The sequence below is a fragment of the Telopea speciosissima genome, chromosome 1 (assembly GCF_018873765.1).
Source record: "Telopea speciosissima isolate NSW1024214 ecotype Mountain lineage chromosome 1, Tspe_v1, whole genome shotgun sequence".
In the NCBI taxonomy this organism is placed as follows: domain Eukaryota; kingdom Viridiplantae; phylum Streptophyta; class Magnoliopsida; order Proteales; family Proteaceae; genus Telopea; species Telopea speciosissima.
The window spans coordinates 38,001,702-38,014,093 of NC_057916.1; the positions used below are offsets into that span (position 1 = coordinate 38,001,702).

Genomic DNA, 12,392 nt, shown 5'->3' on the forward strand with positions numbered 1-12,392 from the left:
TGTTCAATCCAAGTTGGGGCTGTGGAAGACCCTGTTGTTGTCCCCAGCTAGTGCCTAGTAGGTATGTATTAATTAAGTCAATTCTGAGTTCTGTCCCCCAACATATTGGATATTATGTTTTCATTTCCCCTTGACTATATATGTAACCAATTGGGGAACTCTCTTAATTATAGTTTTTGGCAAGGATGTGTCGTCTCCCTAGGAACCAAGGTATGTTAGGCTTTAGAAAGAGTACGGTTGAAAATAAGGCTTTGTTGATCAAGCTTGCTTGGAGATCACTATCACATCCTCATGAATTATGGGCTAGAGTTTTGAAGGCTCGATATTTTCTTAATACACCTCTGTTAGATCCTGCTACTATTCATAAAAAAATAAAAACAAAGGGATCTTTAGTCTGGGACATCATAACTAAGGTTCTTCCTTTGCTTAAGCAGTTAGTGTGTCTTAAGATTGGGTGTAGAACTGATGTCTTTACATGGAATGACCCTTGGGTACCTTCCCTTCAGCCTGTGGTCACTCACCGTGCTAATGATTTATATATTGTTAATGAACTTATGTCCATCTTGTCATGGTTGGAATACTAGCCTACTGTATGAACTCTTCATTTCCTTCTTGTATAGCATAGCTAAAGCCATCCTTGGAGTTCTATCAAGGATAAATGACTGATTTTGTAGCTGTGGATCCTTAGTGCCCTCTGTAAACTTGAAAATGAGTACCGCATCTTTTTTTCTTTTTTTTTAATGTGGAAGTTTTAAACTTGTACAGATATCCTCCAATCTTCAAACATTCTTGACTTGTTTGAATCCTTTGTTGCTTCCCCATCATCGATCTCTATCAAATAAATCACTCACGCATTCTAACAGTCTCAGCCATTACCTTATCGTTATAAGGATTACTAACTTGTAACAAATGGTTTATTTCAGATTGTTGCCCCCTCTACTATTTTGATTATTCATTCTATATATTGTTGGGTTGCTGATCTTGCATGTTTTAATAGTGTCAATGATTGTGCTTTATCTCCTGATCAATGCATGTCACTAATTGAAGATCATGCCTGGCTTGATGACCCATGCGGCTGTGCGTAAATCATCAGATAGTGATTTTTTATGGGTGTTTTGATTCGATAACATACACTACTAAAAGGTTAGTACTAAGAATTTAAAATTTTTCAGAACGCTTTAACTACTCCTTAATCAAAGCGAACAGTCAGTGCAAGATGGAGTATAGACACAGTAAAAATCACACTGAACTTCAATGGGACTCCAGGATCAAAATACCATAGCAAGAAGTTTACGCTAGAGACTACAATATGTCAAGTATAAACGCAAGGTAAGCGAGGCATTTTACCAGTTCTTTAAAAACAGAAAATCCAATAACATTAGCAAGGGGGAGCAGGATTCCACCTGGTGTTATGTTCTAGAGGCATATATATCTCCTCACATTGCTTAATGAAGACAACAACAGTAGCTGTAAAATCAGAAAATAACTAGACCAACTATTACAACTATATATGCATTGCGATTTTATCTTCTCTCCATTAGAGTAAATGTAAATCAACCCTAAATATCCAGGACAGTGGATCAATCAACTCTCTGGATATAGGGGGTTGATTTACTGGTTTGTATGCCACTATACTAATAACACGAAGCTCACACCTGTCCAGGCTCCACAGCATCACAGTATGTCCTGCAAAAGATTACGGAGCATCATCAGTAATGCAACAATGAGAAGCAAATACTAAAAGTTAAAAGTGTCTTGATATCGGATATTCAAGTCTGTCTCCTCTTGTTCTATGGCATTTGTTTTTTATTAGCAGCTCAGAACATAAGAAGATAGATGAACCAATTACAAAATATTTAAAAATAGAATAAAATACGAAAGGGTTAATGCAGATCTCCGTTTCATCAAGGATAATGAAATGCAATTGTTGTTGCCAGTTTCAAGATGAGTTAAACAGTGTTTTGAATAGGGTACCCCATATACCGATTCATGTGCTTTAGTGTTCAGAGTTAAAAACTTTAAGGGAAAATGTTCTCTGGGGGAGGGAAAATGTCCGCAAGACACAATGGGGGACAAAATGACTGCCCCACCCCCGTGAAAGACGGAAATCCCGCCACCACCTCCCGAGATGCCAGCGTGTGTGCTCTCATTGGCTGCCGCGCACACACGGCCCCTACACTCCCCCATAGAGAAATGTTTCCCTAAGTTTAAATTGTAGTACTATTGTGTTTTATTTATGGGTGCATCTTGTTGTCACCAAGGTGGTGAAGTGCATAGTTTGAGAACTCGCAAGATCTCGGCAAGATCTCAACGCGTTTCTCGGTTATTTTAGAAATTGAGACGAGTTGGAATAAAAGTTGAAAAAGTGCAACAACTCAATCGAGATCTCGACCCAAACTCCTTCATATGAGTGCCAGACACCTTCAAGATCTCGAGATCTCGGCATGAGGTCGAGATCTCGACACAAACTCTTTTATATATGAGTATCAGATCTCGAGATCTTACTGGAAAATCTTGGTACACAGACACCTATCTATGCAAACCTTGGTATACAGACACTTATTTATGCTAGGAACCAAGACAGACACTTATTTATGTCTAATATCATTTAAGTAAATGTTTTCATTTACTTAAGATATTATTCATAAATAAGCAAATACTCCCCTATTTGACTCCAATAAAAATAGTTAAAAATCAAATTCCAAAAGAAAAAAGTCAACCCCGGTTCAAGAACAAAAACTGGATTTTCGCTGTAGGTGCAATTTTCAATTTTCTAATCTTGGGGTTTTTCTCAAATCTAAAATTTCCATAAATCTTAATATGGTAAAACATTGCTAAAAACCAAAAAGTGCGATAAAATATTCATTTGTTTTGATGTCCAAAAAAATATTTTTTCGTTGTTAGAGCGATTTTAACAACATTCGACGCACGCCAAATTAAGTTTGAATGCCGTCAACATAACTCCTTCGATATAAATCAGATTTAAGCAATTTTGGACTTGTTGGAAAGACAAATACAAAAGCATTTACTTAAATGATATTAGGCATATATAAGTGTGTTTGTCCTGTGACTGTCCTAGTTTCTAGCATAAGTGAGTGTATCTTGCTTTCCCACTAAGTGAAACTCCTATTTGGACTTTGTTTTTGCAAAATCTGATAGTGTCATTGTGTTTAAATGGCCTAAAATAAATTGAATACCAAGATTCAGACCCAAACTAAGTCTAAAACCCACTGCGTTGAGGCTTCGAGTCGGAAAAAAAAATGCACCAACACGGCGAGATCTCAACTCGACTCGGTTTTTCCAAGGGTCGTGTTGGTACCGAGTTCCAAGTTTTAGTACCTTGTTCAAGTGTTATAACCTTCTTTTGATTGCACCCTAGTCTTATTCTCAAAATTTATTTAAGTCGGGTTAAAAAGTATTTTTTAAATAATTTAAAAGTGACTTATCATTGTGTAATTTTCAATAGTTGTAATTGTCCATGTGAATTGACAAAATTTACCCTCATAGAAAAAAGAAGTATTTCACACTAAATTCGTAAAAAAGTAAGGTTACGATCTTGTTGTAACAAACCTTGGTCACAAGAAGATTTTCCTCTTTTTTATTTATCTTTTAGGTTGGCAAGAGTAGTGCTATGGTGTTAAAGTTTTCGAGCAATACTACACCAGAAAACAAACTGCTCACTCTGCCTCCATTCAATTTGTCAGAATAACAACTCTACACCATTAAATTAAGGTTGAACAAATCTAATCAAAACATTATTGGGCCCTATCTTCTTCCCTCTCTTGTCCATGGTTCAACTCCCACCCATGGAATGGGGTATCGGTATCGGATAGGCCGTATCGGCCAAATCGTATATACCTGACCAATCCTGGATCAGGTATCAGTATGGAATCTGGGGTAAAATGGTTTAAATTTTAAAAAACACCATTTTTAATGAAAAGTAAGGGTACAACCAACCGATACAGGCCAATTCGGATCAGTATCGTATCAATATCTGTGGAGACCGATACCATCCCCTTACCAATACCTTAATCCTTGCTCCCACCGCAAGATAATTTTCATAAATTTGGACCAAAGTTTTGTTGACTCAGTCCGATTGCAACTGAAATGAAGAGAAATGAAACTAAAATAAAATAAAATGAGGCTTCCTAATCATTATCAACAGTAATTTTGTAGCTAACTCAACTAATTATAATAATTTAATTTTGGGAAAAAGAATCCTGGCTGGTCAAGTAGCCCCTACACCCAGACAGATGAGTGCGCAAATTAATTACCCCGCCCCCTGTTAAATCAAAAATCTCATCCATATATATTCCCCCTGTGTACGCTCTCATTGGCCTCCGCACTGGCGCAAGGCTACACAACCAGGCAGCGATCTCTATCCCTTTAATTTTACTTCTTCTCAACCAAATAACTTGAATTTGAAGAGAAATACGACAGAGCTAAATTACACTATTTGGTGACATACAGCTAAGTTCCTACTTTTTAAACATTAATTCCACTTCCCCTTGTCTCATTTTAACACAACAGAGCCTTCATATTGAATATCAGATAACTTCACTTCCTGTTGCATTCTCATTTGGTATTCCACTCCCTTCTCTCAATGTGCATTACCAGTACGGACCCAGTTCTAAGAATAGAGTAACAAAAGGGTATACCCAGTGCACAAGGCTTCCGCCAGTGCAGGGTCTGGGGAGGGTCCTAATGTACGCAACCTTACCCCTGCTTTTGAAGAGAGGCTGTTTCCAGACTTGAACCCGTGACCACTTGGTCACAATAGAGCAACCTTACTGTTACACCAAGGCTCGCCCTCAGTTCTAAGAATAGAATACATGTTCAAAAAAACATGTGAGCATGAAATGAAAAGGACAGGATGAAATCAAGTGAGCTCAAGCTTACAGGAGGCCTTCATTCTAGACACCCAACAGCTGATATAATCATGAACAATCATAAAATACCATAATAATGCATGTTTTATCTCGAGCAAAAGTGAAATCTCATCAATTCATGGTACAAGGGATGGATAATTGCAAAATTAAAAAAGTAGAAGCTCTCAATAACTTATTCCATATTTAAAAGCCTTGCTAATTTGTCCGGAGAGCCTTAAATGCTACAGTGCATGCACTCCCTAGCAGGTAATACAATTAATGAAACTAACTTGCAGCCCGTGGACTTGGCCAAATATCGGAATCTTTTCCCAACTTTGAATCAGTGACTCAGTGTGATTGAAAAATCATGAAGACACATTTTGTAGTAATACCCTAATATCAACCCTTCCCTTGCATAAACAATGAACACCACATTAATGAACTTGGTGCCACCAAGCTAGGAAATATGGTTCCCAATCTGCTGAGTTCTCTTCAAAGAAATTTATGATAGTGAGCGGGTACCTAAGTCTGCCCATTTTGCCCCTAATGCGTCTGGAGGAAGCAATCCTTCCTATTCCACATTTAAAGATCTTAAGGGAAAGGACCTGCTACAGAGAGTTCTAAGGGCAGTAACAAATCTGTGTTATCGTTGTAATGGCACTGGGCATTATGCCTATCAATTCCCAACCCACAATCTCTGCACTAGAACCAATGAGAGTGGAAAAGAGTCAGAACATGTTGAAGAAGAATGTGTGCATGTTCCTGAAGAAGGGACCAGTGATGACGATGGCCAAGGGTTTGGAGAGATCCCGTATGAATGTTGTGAGGTGTATGTTCACTCAACCAAAGACTGAGGATGATTGGTGAAGGACCAATATCTTCCACACTTACACTAAGTATGGGGATAAGAATTGTAAGGTATTTAGACAGCGGCAGTTGTATGAATGTGGTTTCTCAGACCAAATGGGCCTTAAGTGAGAGCCTCATCCACATCCATACAAAGTTGTTTGGGTAGATCAGACCACCATTTCAGTAAGTCAGCATTGTTTAGTTCTGTTACAATTTTCTGAGTATAGAAACATTGTTTGGTGTGATGTACTACCAATGGATGTAGCACATGTTTTATTGTGAAGACCTTAGTTCTTTGATCTTGATGTGACACATTTCGGTAGATCAAATACCTATGTGTTTGTCTACCAAGGAAAGAAGATCAAACTAAATCCCTCCAAACCTAGAGAATTGAGAGCAAGAGGTGGGAAGGTGGACACTCCTCAATCCAGTCAAAAAATGTCTTTGCACATCCTTAGTAAGAAACAATTTGAGAGAGAACACGAAGATCAAGAAGTGATCTATTTCCTGGTTTGCAAAGAAGTAACAGAGCACTCCCTACTCCCTAGATGTTCAATTAGAGGTCCCGAGAGAGGTTACTACTATACTTTTTGAGTTCAGTGATGTCATCCCTGAGGAGTTACCATATGAACTGTTATTGGTAAAGCCTGAATCTTAGTCCAGAAAGTGTTGTAACGATTCTACGGCGGGTCGTTTCGCCTTCTCTATTGATGTAGATAAGTCACTTAGGGCTTATTTTAGTGGAAATAAGCTTTGAGTTGGGTTATATATATGTTGGGCTTTTGATCCCATGGGTTTATTTTGTAATTGGCCAAATTAATGGGCCTACAATATGGGTAGAAAATAGGAAAACGGGATTTACTTCCTTAGTTTAGTTAGAATCCTATTTTGAGTTTGTTTTCTTTATTATTTCACTTTCTTAGTCAATTTAGGTTCCCTTATTAGTTAAGGATAGGGTTAGGTCTTTCCTTTTTAGTGTCCAAGTCTATTTTTGAGTCTTCTATATAAGTTTGTAACGGAAGCCAACATGGAATACGAATTTGATTAATGAAATATTGGTTTTAGCCTTTGTTAAAATCCTAAGATAGGTTAGGTGAGATGCCCATTCCCTTCCCCGTCCCCTTCCATCGGTTATTGAATCCAAACCCTAATGTTGTTCAAATCGAGTTCAAGAATGCTACAAGCTACTGGGATTTCTATTAACTGATTGTCACATTGATTTCTTGAATATTATTACATCAAGATGATTGCTGCTTCAACAGGTTACAAATTTGTGGTTTTTCTATTTGTTACTTCAACCAAGGAAATTGTTCCCTCATTTGAGTTTCCATTGTTCTCTTATTTTCCTTATTCTTACTTCCCATTGTTCTCTTGTTTCCCTTATTCTTACTCCCCATTGTTCTCTTGTTTCCCTTATTCTTACTTCCCATTGTTCTCTTGGTTCCCTCATATGATTTTTGTTTCCATTGCTCTCTTTCTTGTTCTTTGGAGATTTTCTTTTTGACCTTGCCTAGGATTAGACCTATTTTGGTCTAGTCTTACATTATTTAGTATCAAAGCTATAGGTACTCCAAGCACAAGTAACCCAATCACTCTTCAACAACAGCTGAAATAATCAAAGGGTTATCTGAAGATATGAAGACAATGAAGCAACAGATTAATATTCTGTTACAAAAACCAATGAATACAATAACTCAGCAGGTTAATGCAAAAAGATTCACTCCACATTTAGATAATGGTCACTATGCAAAATTCTGCCCACAAAGAGGGAAGGTAGACTCAGTGATCACAGCCATTGAATCCATTCTAGAGATGCTGGTGTGTGAACCATAGCTTAATGATGATTGGGGTGTTAACACTGCCCTTGAAGGAGAAGAGTGTGAAGACACCCAGCAAGATAACATGGACATCTATGAGATTAATGTTGAAGTTCAAACAATTTATGTCGTCATGGAAGAGTCAGTCCTTGATGTTTCAAAAGTCAAGGCGTACATTGAAAAGTTTGAAACAGAAAAGGTAGCAGACACAACTGTAGAAGACCCCATGGACAAGACTGCTGATTTTGAAATTGAGCACATAGAGTTCGTCATGCCACTAGAGTTCTTTAAAGAGAAAGTTCCATGCCTTGAAGATTACATTCCTAACATTCACGAGCTGCCTTAGTACTATTATGGGTTGAAGACAGATGTCCATCATACAAAGTATATTCCTCCATTTTGCAAAATTCGAAGACAAATTTTTTACAAGCAGAGGATAATTGATGTAGGCAAGTCACTTGGGGCTTATTTTAGTGGAAATATGCTTTGGGTTGGGTTATATATGTGTTGGGCTTTTGATCCCATGGGTTTATTTTGTAATTGGCCAATTTAATGGACCTTAAATATGGGTAGAAAATAGGAAAACGGGATTTACTTCCTTATTTTAGTTAGAGTCCTATTTTGAGTTTGTTTTCTTTTTCATTTCACTTTTTTAGTCAATTTAGGTTCCCTTATTAGTTAAGGATAGAGTTAGCCCTTTCCTTTATTGTGTCTAAGTCTATTTTTGAATCTTTTATATAAGTTTGTAAGGGAGGCCAGCATGGTACACGAATTTGATTAATGAAATATTGGCTTTAGCCTTTGTTAAAATACTCCGATAGGTTGGGTGAGATGCCCATTCCCTTCCCCTTCCCCTTCCATTGGTTATTGAATCCAAACCCTAATTTTGTTCAAATCGAGTTCAAGAATGCTACAAGCTACGGGGATTTCTTTCAACTGATTGCACATTGATTTCTTGAAAATTATTACATCAAGATCATTGCTGCTTCAACAGGTTACAAATTTGTGGTTTATTTATTTGTTACTTCAACCAAGGAAATTGTTCTTCGTTTGAGTTTCCATTGTTCTCTTGTTTCCCTTATTCTTACTTCCCATTGTTCTCTTGGTTCCCTCATAAGATTTTTGTTTCCATTGCTCTCTTTCTTGTTCTTTGGAGATTTTCTTTTTTATCCTACCTGGGATTAGACCTATCCTGGTCTAGTCTTACATTATCTATAGTATGCCTGATATATGGTCTTTTCTTAACCCACAATATATAGGCTTTTCCCCCTTGGTTTTTCAACGGTTTCCATTGAGTCCATGTTTGAGATCAATTCCTAAACTACTCAAACTTTTTCTAAACCGCTTAGATGCGAATATCAGATTGGTCTGAAATGTTGACCATTGATAAATGATGATGTGGACAACTTGAACACCAAATTTGAGCACCAACCAAGGGTTTGATGGAATGGGTTCCAAGTTCAGGTGGCTGGAACCCAGTTCCCATAAGAAAATTCTGACTCATTCAAGCAAGACCACTAAAGCATATGGAGGGAGAAAAAAAATAAAAGAACCCAACAATGATAAGTTACCAAGAATGCAACTTCAAAAGGGAAGAGTTTCAAACCTGTGCTTGACGAACTTCCGAATGACCTGGGACAGAAGAAAGACTTCCTGAGGCATGGAAAGGTGCATTGGAATTTGTACCATGAACAATCTCCACATCATTTCTATTTTGAGATTGAACAATTAGGTTCTCCTGTACACTCTTCCCATCATATGAAAAACCTGAGGTCCCTTCATTAGATCTGGAAGGAGGTTCAGAACCTCCAGTGCGTTTTGATATAGGATCTAGACGCTCCATCATGCGAGCAACACTAGCACTCACCTCACGCTGAACATCCCTGCTCAGCTCCTTAACTGAGTTATTTCGTGCCAATAGCTTCTCTCTGAAACCTCTAGTACTTCTCGAGATTGATTCTTTATATCTGTCGTAACAGAAGCACACGTCTCAACTGAAGAAATATAACAGAACATTAACTCTGAAGTCTGAATAAAAGTCAAGTTCTAATTCACTTACTTGGCAGAGGCAGCAGACAATCTAGATTTAAGCGATTCTGAGAAGGAGAGTAACTCAGATGAATGAGAACTTTGGGTAATGCTGGGTGAAGTCTGGCTGTAAAGAACACCGAAAACAATTATAGGGTAATTAAAATAATGAATTCAGCAACAAGAATAATATACCAAAAAATGGGTATTAGTGCACTATTATGTTAAATCCAACATCTAAAATAGCATAATCATAGGTTCTATCTAGCATCTACACAAAAGAAAGAAGAAACAAGGACAAAGCTCCAACATTAATCACATGGCACTGACAACCGTGGAAACTGTAATAACATGGGAGCTATCACAGTCAAAACTACAGAAGTTTGCTTAGAAACCAATTGATAAGAATACTCATCATACTTTGCGCCCATTAGCAAATGCATGAGTATCTTTCATCAGAAGTAAATATGATGAGAAAAATTGGAAGAATATGCAAAGTTTCCAAAAGATCTTCTATCTTGATGAAAAGAGTAAGTGGGACAAATTGAAGTGGTTGATTGCACTATATTCATAAAAATTAACTAAGGTCAGGTGAGAATACCCAGCTCTCAGAAGACCATATCTATGGTCCGAAGCGCCAGAGCTCATATTTTCAGGTGAAGAAAGCGGAGATGATGGTGGCCGATCACTGATGGCAGAAGGTAAAATAGTTTCTGGAGAAGCATTAGGAGATAAAATATGAGTTTGAGTTTCTGTTGGTGCAGCTGTGTATGTCTCATGAACATCAGATCCATTTGCAGGAGAGGTAAAAACAAAGATTTGGGATGGACCCATGCCAGAAGTTCTTTGCCTCTCCCTCCTACCATAATGTGGCCTGCCAAGGCCAGCAGCAGCAAGATGACGCATGATATGCTCTTCAAAATCTGAATCATCTGTGTAGGGCACATCCTGAAAATACAATCATCTATTTGAGAATAATGAAAGAGAACACATCAAACAAGTTCAGTTTCCAAAACCCAGCAACTCACGTGGCTGAATTGAGAGTCTTCAATGGGAAGGCGAGTATTAGATGATCTCTGCCTAGATCTTGAAGTCCTTTCAATTTCCACTGCTGCAAGAAGCTCCTGACTATAGATATAAAACAAATAAATAAATACAAGGATGGAACACAATAGAAATTTTTTATTTAAAAAAAAAATAATGGCATAAACAATGAGCAAATCAAATAATTCCTGTTTTATCATAAAGCCCATGCCCTCTATCGAACATGGTTTGTCTGAGGAAATTTGTACAAATGGATCAAAATTTTGGCATTTTATGTTAAAGAAAAGTATCCACCTGGCAGGGTCCTTCAAGACAAGCAATTGCCAGCATATTGGGCATTCTTTGCTTCTTTGTGACCTGGAGAAAAACTTTTTGTTCAGTTTAAGCTCTCGCACCCAAAACAGGGGGGGAAAAGTGGTGTGTGTGTGTGTATAGGGAGGGGGGAGGGGGGAGGGCATACCAAAGATATGACATGAGATATAAAGAGTTAAAGACTATAGCTTCAATAAAAATATGATTACTATGCCTACCATTCAAGAATACACTGAAGATGATACTCGTGCCTGCAATTGGTAACCTGAAATGAGCAAGCATCATATCCAAAGGATATCAGAAAAAGGTCACCAACCCCTTGAGCAATCAGACAATCATCTAAACTCAAATGTAACCATATCTTAGATGCCAGCATTCATAAGCTCTTTTTCTGTGATGACTTTTTTCTCTAGTGGGAAAGAAAGTAAGAAACGACAGCATTCAAAAACATCCCTCGGAAATGAACAGTAAACAAAGATCACACTAAACCAGTAGACTGAAGCCCCCCCCCCCCCCTCCCTCCAAACAAAGAAAAAAATGAGGGGAGGGGGAGTGAAACATCAAAACAGTAATTTTTTTCCCACTACAAAATCCTTCCATCAAAATAAAAAAGATAAAGAAAATTAACGAGTTCGGTGAAACAAATCAATGAAGAACAAAAGAGAAGGTGCGACAACAATGAAAAGAAGAAACATTGGAGATCATACAGTGGCAGGATCAGCAGAAGAAAAAGGCTCCAGGCAAATGCTACATGCATCTTCTTCGTATCCATCTTGATCGGCGCCTTGAGGCATTGGCGGCAAAACGACAAGATTCTCGACGGCAGAAGCGAAACCCTCCATTAATTAACAGAACTCAACTGAATCAAAGGAAATTTGATCGAAGAAAGAGCAAACAGAAACGAGAAGAGATAGAACCCTATATAGGTAAAGGGAACCCAATGGAAGAAAAGTATAAAAGGGAAACCCTAGAAAGAGTAAGAAGAAAGAGGATGCTCTAGTGGTCAAAGGAAGGAATTGGAATTTTAGACCCTTTTACTCGATTGATTTTTGAAGTCATTTAAGTAGTTTTACTTGGAGAGAGTCTGACAGACGGAGTCAGAGAGAGAGAGAAGGTCCGAAGCATGAAATGAAATGTTGTCCGAAGAAGAAGGGAAAACGCAATACGATTCACACGGTTTGACAATATCCAAAACCTCACTAATCTTCCACCTCCAAATCTGGGTCTTGAGCTTTGCTTTCATTGGCCTTTCATCGCCCCGTGGCGTAAGTTAGACCGTGATGGCTTTACTCCTACCCCTGTCGGCTGACTCATTCCCAATGATTTGTGGAGTTTGGAATTCGGATCATGGTTCAATGGTTCACAATCCATGGTACTTAATCCCGGGATCAGTCAAGGCCGAAACCTATCTGATACTGATCTGGATCGATTAAAATCTGTTCGGATAGATTTGTCTCCGTTTTGTAAGAAAAAA

The 12,392-nt window shown here is 38.1% G+C and overlaps 1 protein-coding gene across 2 annotated transcripts; it reads right to left on the reverse strand.

The window, feature by feature from the left end:
* Positions 1–1,331: 1,331 nt before the first annotated feature.
* Positions 1,332–12,018, reverse strand: LOC122646048 (E3 ubiquitin-protein ligase RHF1A-like). 2 transcript variants are annotated; one of them, XM_043839518.1, is made up of 8 exons: positions 11,626–12,018; positions 11,137–11,183; positions 10,901–10,963; positions 10,591–10,690; positions 10,164–10,510; positions 9,594–9,689; positions 9,141–9,501; positions 1,332–1,686 (listed from the first exon to the last, which is right to left on the reverse strand). In XM_043839518.1, exons 1-8 carry the CDS (start codon positions 11,758–11,760, stop codon positions 1,675–1,677), a joined length of 1,161 nt encoding a protein of 386 aa, XP_043695453.1. In that variant the 5' UTR covers positions 11,761–12,018; the 3' UTR covers positions 1,332–1,674. The 2 variants fall into 2 exon arrangements, with proteins under 2 accessions (XP_043695453.1, XP_043695443.1); XM_043839508.1 differs by having other exon boundaries at positions 9,594–9,701; positions 11,626–12,017.
* Between the last annotated feature and the right edge of the window lie 374 nt (positions 12,019–12,392).

Coding starts and splice junctions, on each gene's coding strand:
- LOC122646048 (XM_043839508.1), bottom strand. CDS start 11,760: ATGGAGGGTTTCGCTTCTGCCGTCGAGAATCTTGTCGTTTTGCCGCCA. Junction 10,511..10,590: donor AAGACTCTCAATTCAGCCAC/GTGAGTTGCTGG, acceptor TTGTATTTTCAG/GATGTGCCCTACACAGATGA. Junction 9,702..10,163: donor TATGGTCTTCTGAGAGCTGG/GTATTCTCACCT, acceptor AATTGTTTTCGG/TGTTCTTTACAGCCAGACTT.